This window comes from Narcine bancroftii, chromosome 1 (genome assembly GCF_036971445.1).
Source record: "Narcine bancroftii isolate sNarBan1 chromosome 1, sNarBan1.hap1, whole genome shotgun sequence".
In the NCBI taxonomy this organism is placed as follows: domain Eukaryota; kingdom Metazoa; phylum Chordata; class Chondrichthyes; order Torpediniformes; family Narcinidae; genus Narcine; species Narcine bancroftii.
This window is the reverse complement of record NC_091469.1, coordinates 190,636,524-190,650,149: the sequence shown is the minus strand read 5'-3', so window position 1 is coordinate 190,650,149 and position 13,626 is coordinate 190,636,524. Positions and strand designations below refer to the sequence as shown.

General features: G+C 43.2%; 1 protein-coding gene across 1 annotated transcript in view; it reads left to right on the top strand.

The window, feature by feature from the left end:
* Positions 1-13,369, top strand: part of LOC138736302 (dynamin-1) — a 215,270-nt gene extending 201,901 nt beyond the window's left edge. Inside the window, exon 20 of the mRNA XM_069885585.1 lies at positions 9,748-13,369. Within this exon, the coding sequence (XP_069741686.1) occupies positions 9,748-9,775 (28 nt within the window). The 3' untranslated portion in view covers positions 9,776-13,369. The remainder of the gene's footprint in view (positions 1-9,747) is intronic.
* Positions 13,370-13,626: the final 257 nt, after the last annotated feature.

Here is a 13,626-nt window from a genome sequence, read left to right as displayed (position 1 = left end):
AATGAGGTGGGGAGGTGGTGTCCCATTTCCAGGCTCAGGTGACCGTAGTTGTAAATCTGTTGGTGTTCAACCCAGTGAAAATTGAAGGGAAATTGCTTTATTCGGGGACTGGTCAGGAGATTTCCATAATGTGGAGTGGTTGAGGAGGAAATGGGATGAATATGAGGAGTGACAACTATTGGGGTGTTGCTGAGCCTACATGAGGAAGGGAAATCACACTTAAAGCAGAAACATCATCAGTGGGATTGAATGTCCATGGTGTCTGCTGCAAGTACATTTCGATTCTAACTTCTTCAGAGGAGGAAGAGGAAAGAAGAAGTTTCCATTGTGATTCAGGCTGGTGACCACACAGAGCCCCTGCCCTCATCTTTACTTCTGGACAATTGCTGAGAAGGACACTTCCTTGTCTCTTGTCTCTGTACCATCCACACCCTTAGACCACGCTGCTCCATAACCTACATCATCCTGACTTCTCCTGATTTGTATTTTACATATGATCTCATGGCTGCAATGGCCAATAATGCCAAGAGGAGCAGTGAGGATTGTTAGTAGTGGCAGACATTCCTTCTGAGCAGTTGGATCCTCACATCCACCTGTGCCAGGAGAGGCAAGATGAATGAACACCCTGATAACTAGCATCACAAGAATTGGAGCACCAGCTGGCTAAGTGCACCATCTATAGTCCAGTGTAGTGAACTCACTCCACATTCCAAAGAAGACGAAAGACAGTTGATGATGCAACATACGCATGTTTCTTGTACAATTGAGAATCCTAGATGGAGACAAACAACACCAAGGATTGAAAGAATATAAGGAAGTTGAAGAAAATCTGATGGTGATTAGGTAATGAGAAATAGTCACTGGAACTTAGTGATCACTCTAGCCTGCTCTACCTAATCGATCACTTGCCTCACTTTAACCTTCATTCCCATCTGGCATGGTCTGCTCCTGCATATCCTGCTTCTCGCTGAAAAGTCCGTTGAGCTAGGATCATGCAATAATATGACTTGCTTGGATGAGATATCCGAAGATTTACTGCCATCTAACTGAAGGCCGATCCCCACATTCCAATCCTAAATGGCCTGCCACTTATCTTGAGATCATGACCCTGAGCTCGAGGTTTCTGCCTCTCAGCTCCCTCCTTATCAAAACCCAGGAGATCACTTTCCATTTCCCTCAGGACCAAAGACTATAATATATTGCAGTAGAGAGTAGATCAGCTGAGAGGGAGATGAAACCCTGCATAACCGAGCCTGGCAGATGAAGTTTAGAAGGAAAAACTCTGACATAAGAGAGCTGGTAAAAATCAACTCAGGAATAAATGGTAGATGTGCCACAGAGAATAATTGATCTTCATCAGGTTAAGGTATCAAAGGAAAAGAAACCAAGGGGTTAAGGTAGTAATCAGCCCAATCTACATGAATAATGGAAACTGTCTCAAGGGCTGAATAACCTGTCACAATGTACCAGCCACTGCAGCATTGAGAATGTTTTGACAGAGTCCGATATTTTTTTGTTGAAACGAGATTAGGAAGACGAAGTAACCTGTAAGATAACTGCTCATCAGGATTCAAGTTCCTTCTTGCATCCTCTGTAAGATTGTGGGAGAAATAGTCAAAGAAGTTTAAGATCAATTCTTGTCTAGGTCAGATATTCTAACCTATCATGGCTAGGTCACATCTCAATGTGAAAATTGGATTTGCAGGTACAAAGCGACTATTTAACTCCTGCAGTTAACTCCCCAAAGAATTAATTGTTTTTTTTAAATTATTTGACGCATAAATGGGCCTCACTATTAATGTGTCTCATCTGCATGGCCGTTGCACCTGTGTAAGGCTTTGATTATTCCAAGTAAATTAAAGCCAAGCCCTGTCAAGCCTCTGTTACACCGCCACCCAGTGACCAGATACACAGAATTAGTCTATCCAAGTTAAAACCTGAAGAAGTATTTAGTGTTAGGTTCACCTACATTGGAAGCTGACATGAGCTTTGTTGGAAAGTCTGTTCGGCTGAGACATCAGTGGAACACATAGCTGCAATTAGCTGGGGAGCAGGGTAGACTTGTGAATCAGCTTGCCACCCTATCATATCCTGGGGCCTTGGTTTAAATCTGCATAGAAGAAGCTCTCTGCCCTCCTTGCCACCTAGAACACCTGTAAAATTCAGGAGCATCGAGTGAAGACAGTGCACATCCCAATTTTCAACACCCTCAGTTTCTAAATTACCCACCGAAGGAGATACAAGGATTAGTAGTTTGTTCCACTGTGCAGTGCAGAGAACTCTGGGCATAGTGAGCCATACTGGTGGGATAGTGGTTGAGTCTGATCTGTAGGTGCTCATGAGCTAGGATGAGGAGGTTGTCAATTACAAATTTCATAACTGAGCCTGATAGACAGATCTTTACTGGATGGAGCTATCAAGGGGAATGGGGGAAGGAGAGGGAGGGGGGGAAAGGGAGGGAGGGAGAAAGTGAAAATGATTCAGTCACTGAGGTTATTTTGATTATTTTTCAGCACATGCCTTTGGGAGCTGATGTAGAACCTGTTTCCACCTCATTGTATTTCAGACTGCAACTTACTGTCTATCTCTTGCAGGAGTCATAGTATCTTGACTAAGGGACCGGAAGGCTGCAGAAACCTTGAGAATGGAATTCTTGGGGAATTGTGGCCTAAAGTGAGATGGGAGGGAGAGATTAGTGGAGGATCAGTGCATCCAATCAGATGGCTGGTGTTAGTAATGACCTGACTTTTGTTTTCGCAGGGACCGGCAGGGGTTCTAGCTGACCAGGACTGAACTGCTCTAGGACCAGTACGGGTTCCTACAGGGGACAAACATCCAGGTTCTGTAAATTGCCTTGCTACATAATGTGCATCGCCATATAAAGGAGCACTGACTGACATATGTCAATAAAACTAGCAAAAAGGCAAGGAATGTCCAGACCAGTGAGATTTGTGTCACAAACTGGTAGGGTAGATGGGAATTTTGCAGGCATTGACCTGGGTCTGTCTGGGCTCTGCGCTCAACTTCACTGATGGAGCTGATGTGCAGGGTCACATTTCCCTGACCCCATCACTCTGAGAGAAATACACCACAGACCTGGGCTTCCCCCACCACTCTCTATGTCCAGAGAACAGGCGAACTTCCTCCATTTCCATTTTCTCCGGAATGGAGGGCTCAGTTTTCAATCAGCAAATGTCTGGATCTGGAAATTAGCGGCTGAGGGTCTGCACGTCAAAACTTCAATGTGCTTCACGATCTGGCACCTCATTAGAAGCATTTCTCCCCGTACTCATGGAACAGGAGCATTCCTAGGAGTGTGGTGTATGATAGAAGGTTAATGAATAACACTGGTCCAGGCAATGAATGTGTGTCCTCTCTAGGCACCTGTACTTTTTGTTTGTGGGGGGCTTGGTGTGAGCTTGTTTGTGTAATGGAAAATTATCCAAGGGCAAAGCTCATCACGTGCTTTTGTCTTCATGATCTGTAACCTTTGACCTTGCCTGTCTGCCATCTTTATTTGATATTATCTTTCAGAATAACAATAAGTGACCCTTGAGGACATTAAACCTCGACTGGTACGTGGTGCTGCTCATTAACCCTGCTTCTCCACTGTGTTTTGCATGACCCTTGCTCCGTCATTCCTCCCATGTAGGACTAGTCAACAAAGGGGCCACTGCTTTTATCGAGAGGTTGGGGAGCAAGTGTATGAGAGGATATCCCAGTCTGTGTTAGTCTGTCATGGAAATATTTTTGGATCAAATGTGTTTTGTCAGCATTTTCCTCCTCAATGATAAAGGCAGTGCCGATAAACCCTTCGTCCACTGAGCTGTTGCTACTCGTTCGTTCTAGTGTTGATGGGGTCACAATACTGCAGATGTTGAAGTACACTCATGTCCTCTGTTACTGGGTCTATTTTCTTTGGTAGCAACTGACATTTCATTTCCCCACTGTTACCCTCTTGGCACAACATTCTGTTTAGAGTTCAGTTGTGAGACTTGCTTCCACCTGCTCCACTCTCCGTCTGCCCACACCCATCTCCTCTTTCCCCTTCTCCCCACATCCATTTCTTCATGCCCCGTCCCCTCATCTTGTCCCCTTCTTCTCCATCCCCTTACTTCACCATCCCCTTACTGCCTGTCCCCTCACTCCCCTTCCCCACACCCATCTCCTCTTCCCACACCCATTTCTTCACTCCTGTCCCCTCACTCCCAATCCCTTCATCTTGTCCTCTTCTTCTTCGTCCCCTCACTCCCCACCATTCCCTCACTCACTGTGTCCTTGCTCTCTGTCGCCTCCCTCTCCCCACCATCCCCTTACTGCTTTCCCCACCATTCCCTCACACTCTATCCCCTCACTTTCTGTCCCCTCATTCTCCGTCCCTTCACTCCCCCTCCCCACACTCCTCACCATCCGCTCACTCACTCACTATTCCTCATCTTTCTTCCTGCCCATCTTGTCTCTCAGATACCTACCTCCCCACCTCCTGTTCACCAGCTCAGGTAACTTTCCCACCAGTGAGCAAGCATCAGGCAGTCCCCGTGATGGAATGATCATCAAAGCAGCGGCCTCCTGTTCCAGGACTCGAAGTTCTGTATCATTGAACAAGTTTATTGGAACACCTCCACAGCCCCTACTCAATTGACCAGCTTCAGATACTGGGGCAATCACCAGGTCTGCACACATGCTGGCATTGACCAGGGTAAAAACTGGGGAAGACTGGAAGGACTTTAAAATTTTACCATTGCTGACAGCTACCAATGGAAAATGACTGTTATAGAGGACACTGTCAGTGCAATGGCATTCTCTGTATGCCAGGTCAACACGTCCATACTTTGGAATATTTTGAATGTGATGTAGTGCATTCATTGAATTGTGTGCTCATTTTGTCCAGCCAGTATTGGTGCACAGACACCAGAAACACAATGTATGACAAAGTCAAGGATGACAAAAGATCATTTAACCCATTGATTCAACCAAACTGCTTCAAAAATGGTTTTGGCTCCTTTATCTTCTCTGTCAGAATTAATTCCCAATCTCTTTTTATGTATTTTGTTTGCTGGCTAGTGGTTAGTCTCCTTGAGATGCATCCATCCATCTAGTGGAGAGAATTGCTGTACAGGTTTGCAAATGGCAGCAAATATCTGGCAATATGTATGATACAAAAGAAATAACTTGTATTTGCATAGTACCTTTGATAACAATATTCTGCAGGCGGAGAAGATTTTGTAAATGTGGTGACTGTTGCTAGAAGTCTGACTTCTGTGATACCGGGGAACAGTAAAAGTGAATGAGAAAACTCCTTGCCTTTATTTCCATATTTCCATTTTTCCTTACTACAGTAATACCCCAGTTATCCTCAATTCAAGCAACTGGCAAAAAATTGCAGAAAATAAATAGTACAAAATACAGAAGTTTAAAATTGGTGCCCCCAAGCCATTAGTTCGCCAATCATGCAACACGCAAACTCAAGCAACTGGAAAATTCACTGATCCAGCATCTTACCAATCCCCATAGATGCCGTATTACAAAGATTTTACTGCACATAGAAAGAGGCCATTTGTATGCCTACTCACAGAGCAATCTTGCTCTTCCATGAGCTTTCCCTGAAACCTTTTCCCTCTCATTTCCAATAATTCTGTCAAAACCTTATTATGCCCATTTTTGCATTGGGCCATTTACTCACCCAACCCACATATCTTTGGCAAGTGGATGAAGCCAGAGCACTCAGGGAAAAGCCAGGCATTAACAGGGAGAACATGGGGAGACCACGGGGTCAGCACCAGGGGTTGGATTGGCTGGATCTTAGAAGTAGTAGCTCCACCAGTTGCACTACTGAACCTATACCTACAACTGCAGCTGACCAGACAACAAGGTGCATCTGTGCAACATCCTGAGCTTAGAACCAGTGCCTCTCAGCGATCTCTTGATCTTAAAACATAGGACAGTGGCGCACAGTATGGTCTCACAATGCTATGCTGGCATATATAAACCTACTCCAGCATTAATCTAACCCTTTCCAACCTCACAGCCCATAACCCTTTACTTTTCCTATCTAAAAGTCTTTTAAAGGCCTTCATTGTACCAGTGCACACCACCACTCCCAACATTGCATTCCAGACACCCACTGCTCTCTGTGTTTAAAAAAACACTTACCTCTGACTTATCCCTTCAACTTTCCTCCACTCACCTTACAGTTGTCCTCTAGTATTGACCATTGCTGCCCTGGGATAAAGGTGCTTGCAGTCCACCCTGTCTGTACCCTCATATTCTTATATACCAGTACATTCCCAGCGTCAACTTTACACTTGCACCTCTAGCCAGATGACTCCCCGCAATTGCCTGTGAAATTCCCACCAGCCAGGCAGACAGCTGTCTCAGCATCACAAGTGGGTGGGGCATTGGGAGAGGAATTTGTTTCCATTAGATTTCAGAATAAGGGGAAAACATTGGGTTTATGAAAAACGTTCAAGTCTAACAAAAGTTAAAGGAGCCACCATTTAATGTGACATCTACTGAATGACAATACTTCGAGAACAGAGCATGAAATTGAACTTTAATGGAAACTTTCTTGACTTGTTATGTTGTGTTTACTGCATTTCCCATTACTGGTGTGGACCCCTCTCCACGTATGATGCATGCATGTTTTTTGCGTGTCTCTTATAATCTGGCTCTCTCTCTTGACCTGTTGCTAGATGGGTGTGACCACTTTCATGCTTCCAGCAGGGTCTTGGTTTGTAACCAACCTATTCATTGTTCACAGCCAGCCTCAGGGTGTTTGTTTAAACGGGGTCTGGGTGTGCTAAAGTTCCCACAGGGTACCTGGCTAAATCTGGTAGAAATGACATGTGAAGGTAGCAATTGTATGGGTTAAAAGGTTTATATTGCAATGTTGGGGCCTCCAGAGCTGAGCATTATTCTCATAGGTCATTTAAAAAGAAATACAGAATTTCCCCCAAAAAAAGTCTGTGCTGTCACACTCTGCATTTTTTACTACATCCATCATTGTGAATTCTCTGAATAACTGGTGTGCACCTTGGCAGATGTGGAGGAGTGTACAAGAAATCTATGTTGCAGAAACCACAAACGTTGAAGGTCACCTCTGCAAGTGTGCAGTCAAGACTTAACATTTCCAAAATATTTGATGTTTCTTCACATGTCCACTGATTCCCAGAAATACAAACTAATTCTGGGGGATGGAATGAGTAATATCAGATGGGTTGTTGTTTTATTTCAGAGAATGTCTCACAGGGTGAAGTCAAATAGGAGGGGCATGCATACACACACACACACACACACACACACACACGTGCGCACAAACACATACACATGCACACGTAGACACATAGACTTGTATACACACATACATACATACACACATACATACATATTACACACATGGTATGCACACATGTACACGTGTGCACACATTCATACACATACGTATAAACACATATATTTTCAAGCACACTTTTACTCAGACACACATACATAGACATACCCATCTCATGCATGCATAAAATACACACATTGTATGCGCACACCATGCACCCTGGGGTCTACCATAGAGCATGCTGTCATCGTCCCTGTAATATCACCCATCTTTCATTCTGCCTCTGTCCATCAGCTGCTATCACTTGGAACAAAGTCCTTGTTATCTGCTGAATCATATGGTTAATGTAACATGTACATCATAGTTATGTACATGAGTTGAATTCTACTTCTCAAATTTGGTTACCACTACACGCATGGAACCAAATTTCAGAAGCAAAGACCAGCAAGCAGGTATAACAACTTCGTCCTCGGGAACCTGTCACAGAGGATGACTTGCTTCCCCAGATACTCCAGTGCTGTCCAGTTAGTCTGCCATTGACTGCCTCCATGACAACAATTGTACATAGCCCCTCCTCCAAAGAAATGCTCACCCTTTATTCTTGGTTCTTTCTGCTGGCTACGTGGCCTCTCCAAAACCATTGATCATTTTGTACCCTTTGTAGCCTTGCATCTTGTTGTCTTTCTAATGTGCTCCAGGCCTGGAGCCTTGTTCCTCAGACTCTACCATCCTGTGCCCTCTGCCCTTAGCCCTACCTTACCCCCACCACAACCACCATGCCTAAAGCTGTCTAAGGCTGAGGCTCTGCATCTCCATAACATACTCTGCCATTCTCCACCCACCCTCCCACCCCACCCCCAACATCCCCTCACATCTTCCTTGACCAAGCTTAGGTTGAGACAGGTTTGTTCTCATGCCTTTGTGAAGCATCTTGGGTTGTTTTACCTGAATTTACAGAATCTGTGTCCCAGTGTCGCTGAATCAGGCCTCCAATGTCAGTGGAGCTCATGCCATTTGGAAACTGAGGCTGACATTTCCTAGCCACCAGCTGACTGATCAATAGGTGATACTTTTCTAATATTGGTAGTGATGGGTAACATGAAGCCATTGCTGTTTTTGGCACAAAAGACTATATTTCCCAGCTGTGTCTGTAGCTATTAAAACCCAACTTGGAAGGTGAAAGATAATGGATGATTACCTACCTTGTGTCTCCAGAAATACCCCTGACTGCTTGTCATCTCAATCTGTGGCTGTACCTTTGTGCTTGCAGTGTGGTACATGATCCTTTGCAGCTGAATGAACATCATTTTTGTTTCATCCATTATTGAATGGACTCCAGGGTAACCCTGTAAACTCTGTGATCCTTGATCTAAATCTGCTCAAAGAGACTTGGATGCAGTTTAAAGAGAGATTTTACCAAAAGTAGTCATGCTGCCTCTCTCTGAAATGAATTACATTGAAAAGACCTGCAGATGGAAATGATCTGTGATGTAGGCATACTTTCAGCTCAGTCTCACTGAACTTCCACCCTGGTGGCACAGGAGGGAAGACATTGAATTAAACTAATCAATAACAGCCTGAGGCACTATTAAATGCACCTCTAGGTTTTTGCTGTGTATTTTTGTTTGCCATTAATGATGTACTTATGATATTGGGAAATATTCTCAGCCTTGTTTGCAATGCCTCTCACAAACACATAGATTGGTCAAATACCAATCTGTGTGAGAGGGTTTCTGAGACTGTCTCATCCTTCCCTGATGTCAATATAGTCATCAAAGAGAACAAACTGCTCGCTGTTAGCTTCTCTCAGCCAATCAACACATTGCTTGACCATCATCCTCGACAACCTGACGCTGGCAGTGTCATCAGTAAGTGTAATTCATCATACTCAGATCCTAAATGTTGTTAATCTAACCCCGTGTCACCCTCGCCCAAAACACAGGGAATATTCTGAGGAGATCACTTCGGCTCATGTGGGATAACAGCCAATGGCCTACCTCAGTTAAGATAAAAAGAGTCAGTTGATATCAGAAACTAATCATCATTTCTTCCTTTGTCATCAAATCACTGCTAAAATCAATGGTCCAGTAGTTATTGATCTGGCTGTAGTACAAAGTGATGGGATTATCCATCCTCTTCTACTCACCTTGACCTACTTTCCGAAGCTATCACTGGGGCTGATGTACTCTGAGCCGAGAAGACCCTTGCTAAGAAAGGGAGTTAAAAAGGTAGAGTCTCATGGTGCAAATGAGTTGGACAGCTAAGACCAACTCCTTGGCATTTCACTTTTAAGCATCACTCCGATCATCAGGAGAACCTTGCATTATGGTGTGATGTTGACTGAATCTTGTGCTGTGCTTTGGCAGTTGACTGACATTGTGTGTGTTTCTTTCTCTTGCGATGCTTTCTTTTTACAGCAGGAGATCTCCCACCTCGCTGACCTGACCCACCAATGTCCGACTGATTGAGATGAGACTCTTAGGTACCAGAGCAGGCTTGGGGCTGCTGTGTTGTGCAGTTGCACCCCTTACCCCTCATGTTTCCATGTAGCCCAAACATAAAGTCTGCTTATAATGTGAATGCTCAGCTAGTCAAGTATACTGTCAAATTGTAAATGTATTAAAGAAAGCCCACATAACACAAAAAGTGTTTACGGCACAGATTTAATGAAAGAAGCAACTTTTTCTTTACTCATAAGTTCTGCTGACACTCCCAATATCTGAGATCATAGTTTGATGAAGAAATCTGTTTTATTTTTGCACCAGCTATGCAAGTATTGTAATAATTTTGTTTATTCATTTCTTTCTTACTAAAGTGTGGCAGTCCCCTGCTGAAAGAAAGATCAAAGTGTGTAAAGAGCAGAATTGGTCTATAAAAACACCTCATCCATTGTACGTCACTACAAGGATTGATATGGCAGAAGGCCCTCAGGGTACCTCTCATACATATAATCCCCTCTCCCCCCAGAACATAGCCAGCCATCTTTTTTCCAGGAAAAGAATGTCCTTTTGATAACCTTTGTTACAAACACAGTCATTTCAAGCAAATTCAGCATGATTCATTTCACCAGGAGAATGGGCCTACTACATACACCCCACATCATAGTGGCATACATCTTTGCTCTGATTCTTTGTGGCCCTCTGATTACCAGTCCTCCTGTGAGGGTAGATTCGTATTACCCCTGGTAACTGTGAGTACCCTCTCTGCTCCACGAAGAACAATTCCAATCCTTCCACTCCTCCACAAAACCAAAGTATTTCATCCCTGGTCTCATTCTGGGAATTTTCTGCTGCACATTCACCAACATCATACTTTGTTTACTCAGGCCCCAAAAGAGTTAGGGTCAAAACTGGTCATTCATATTCCTCATTGCCTTGGCTTCCCATTATCCATCCTGCTTTTTGCATTTTCCACACAGTTCATAGTAATATATCTAGGCATTGCAATCAAGTTATTTTCAGGTGACACAATCCCATTCTTTGTGGTCAACTCATTGCTGAAATCTATGGACTGGTGACTTGTGACAGAACAGCGACACAAAGAGTGGATCGTATACTGGTGCATTTGTGCATGAGAAAGACCTCTCCGTAGATCAAAGTGAACCTGATCCAAAGCATCTATACCTCTGTTTTAATACAGCTTGCTTAGTAAACCTGCTAATGTACAGCCTAGACTTGTCAATGGTTCTGAATTTATTTGTAGAATATTTGAGACAGTTCAAAAGGAGACTTCCCTCATTCTTGTCATGTTTTTAACTGTTTTGTTTTGAATCTTTTTATGCTTTTCCTCGAGTTTGGGAGAGAGGAAAGTCTGAGAGCTGGTAGGAAACTCAGAAAGGTGCCCTCTTCGTGGATACAAGGCAGAAAAAAGGCCATTGGGTCTGCACAAGACTCTTTGATAGACTCATTCATTGGTCCCCAACCTCTTTCCTCATTGCCCTGAAATATCTTTCTATCAACAATTTTATCCAATTCCTTTCAGAAAATTCTGGATGAGCCTGCTTCCAACAACTTGCATTTGTGCAGCAGAAATTTGCCAGTTAAAAGAATCCCCGATCCTTTGAGTCATTCTTTTATCTGTGTTCTCAGATTACATTTAGGTGGCAATAGTTTTTATTATTTATTTTTGTCAAAACCCTCCATATTCTTGAGCATCTCCCCCTGAACCTACTTTGCCGTCACAGCCTGGGTATCACACAAATGGTACTGTTCTTCACCCTCATGCCTTGTCAAAGTGTGTGCCCAGATCAGGCAGGATAGGGGTTTGGCCTGGTGATTTAGGCAGATTTAACACTATTTCTTGAATTTTGACCTGGTTGCTAATTATCATGACGCAGAAGGAGGCCAGCCAACCCATAAGATGTAGTTGGCTCCCATCCAAGCCGACCCATCAGTCCTTCCTTGTTTTCCTTCAACCTATTCTCTCTCACATGTCCATCAACTGGCCATTGATTCATTTTCCACTTAACCATACTAGGTAAGTGGTATAATGATAACATAGAACCATAGAACATCACAGCTGTGATGAACTATTATTCTGCCGAGTCCCATTGAGCTACACCCAGATCATAGACCTCCATACCCTTTACATTGTATTAAAAGAGCTGATCCCTTTCACAATCATTTACATATTCTTGGATTCATGCCCCAGGAAGTGATCGTCGGATGCAGTGCTAATGCAGGAGTCATTATGTGGAAGCTCTCATCTTTAAATGGATCCCCCTAATGTCCCTTTTATTCATTTAACAAGTAGTTTGGAGTGCTTTATAAATTTCATATTTAGTGTATGTAGGTCAGCCAAGAAAAACACACAGCTACTGTGTTTGTGAAATTTTAAATTATGGCACTTAATTCAACAGCTGAATTATCATTTCGATTTTGTTTTTTTGTTTTATTTTTTAACTGATTCAAGAAAACAGGCTCTGTAATTTTGACCAAAATTTTAAAAAATACTGATTGAAAAGGCTCAGCTCAGTTTCTTTTCAGGGTGGCCACAAAATATACCTCAAATAGTCATCTCATCGAGGGCAGGGTCCAGAGTGCTGGTGTGCCCAATGGAAGATGGTGTCTTAAATGGGAGGCTGTGCAATGAGTAGGGGTGTGATCAGAGAGGTAGAGATGCAATGCCCTTAGTTGGGCTTGTGCAAACCCCTGCCCTGTGTCAGAATTGAATGTGTCCCCTCTTCCCCAAACAGTCATCACAGGAAGGGGAAAGTTCTCCATCTGGTGTCTGGCAAAATTATTATGAGGAGAAATGTCGCTGCCTCCTCCTCAGTGATCAAATTTATCCAGAAAATATCTCAGAATCACCTGGAAACATTGAATATTCCACATTATGTGCAGAATCCTGTGGCAGATGAGGTGCCAACACCCTTAATCTTTTCCTTTCCAACCAGCCTTGCATTGACATAACTTGATGTCATTGGGCTGATTATTTTCCCCTCTCTCTCTCTTCCCCTTCCTCTCTCCCACTTGCTGTTTTTCTCTTTTTCCCATATTTTCGGCAAATCCACTGGCAGCCCCTGAGACCTAGGAACCCAGTGCCCCTTCCTGAGATTCTAGTCTGTTTTAGCTTATTGTGCGTCAAGTTTCTTCAGCATTCAATCTATCCTGAAATAAAACAATATAAATATATATAATTATCTATGCTGATGTCTGCATATCGACGCTGTTGCACATATCCAGGACAGAGCTGTATAATTATTTTGCCCTCTGTATGAACCAGTTTGTTAAGGTGTCACAAATGCCTCTCCTCAAAGTGTTCATGTGTGTTTCAGGGAGAAAAACAAAACAAACCTGTCATGCTTTTGTGTAGAGTTTTAGTTTAAATGAACCTGTGATGGTGTATATTAATTTAGTAAATATCTGGTATACAAGCATATGATTTGAAATCTGTGAATATGATATCCTTGGTGAAATAAATTAAATTTGATGCTAAGGGTGTATTTATGCTTTGAAAGTGACCTGTGGCATATACAAAAATGGCATATCTGTGTAATCGAAGTCTCCTTACAATAAAGCTGTGTCTTTGTGGAGGCTATTGATCAATGGTTACTGTTTTATTTTCTCTCATTTTTCCCAAGCAGAGGCCTGCTGTAAGATTATTTGACGTGAAATAATATGGAAGTGAGCTAAAGGGGAAACAGGCATGTGGGAGAGAGGGAAAACTGCCAGGAATCTGAAAGCACAGAACTGCGTAAGAGCACCAGAGAGGGAGAATGTTTTGGAAAGTATCATGCAAAGTCAGAAATCTGACCATGGTGAAGGATTAAAAAGGCAAACTAGATACACACAAGG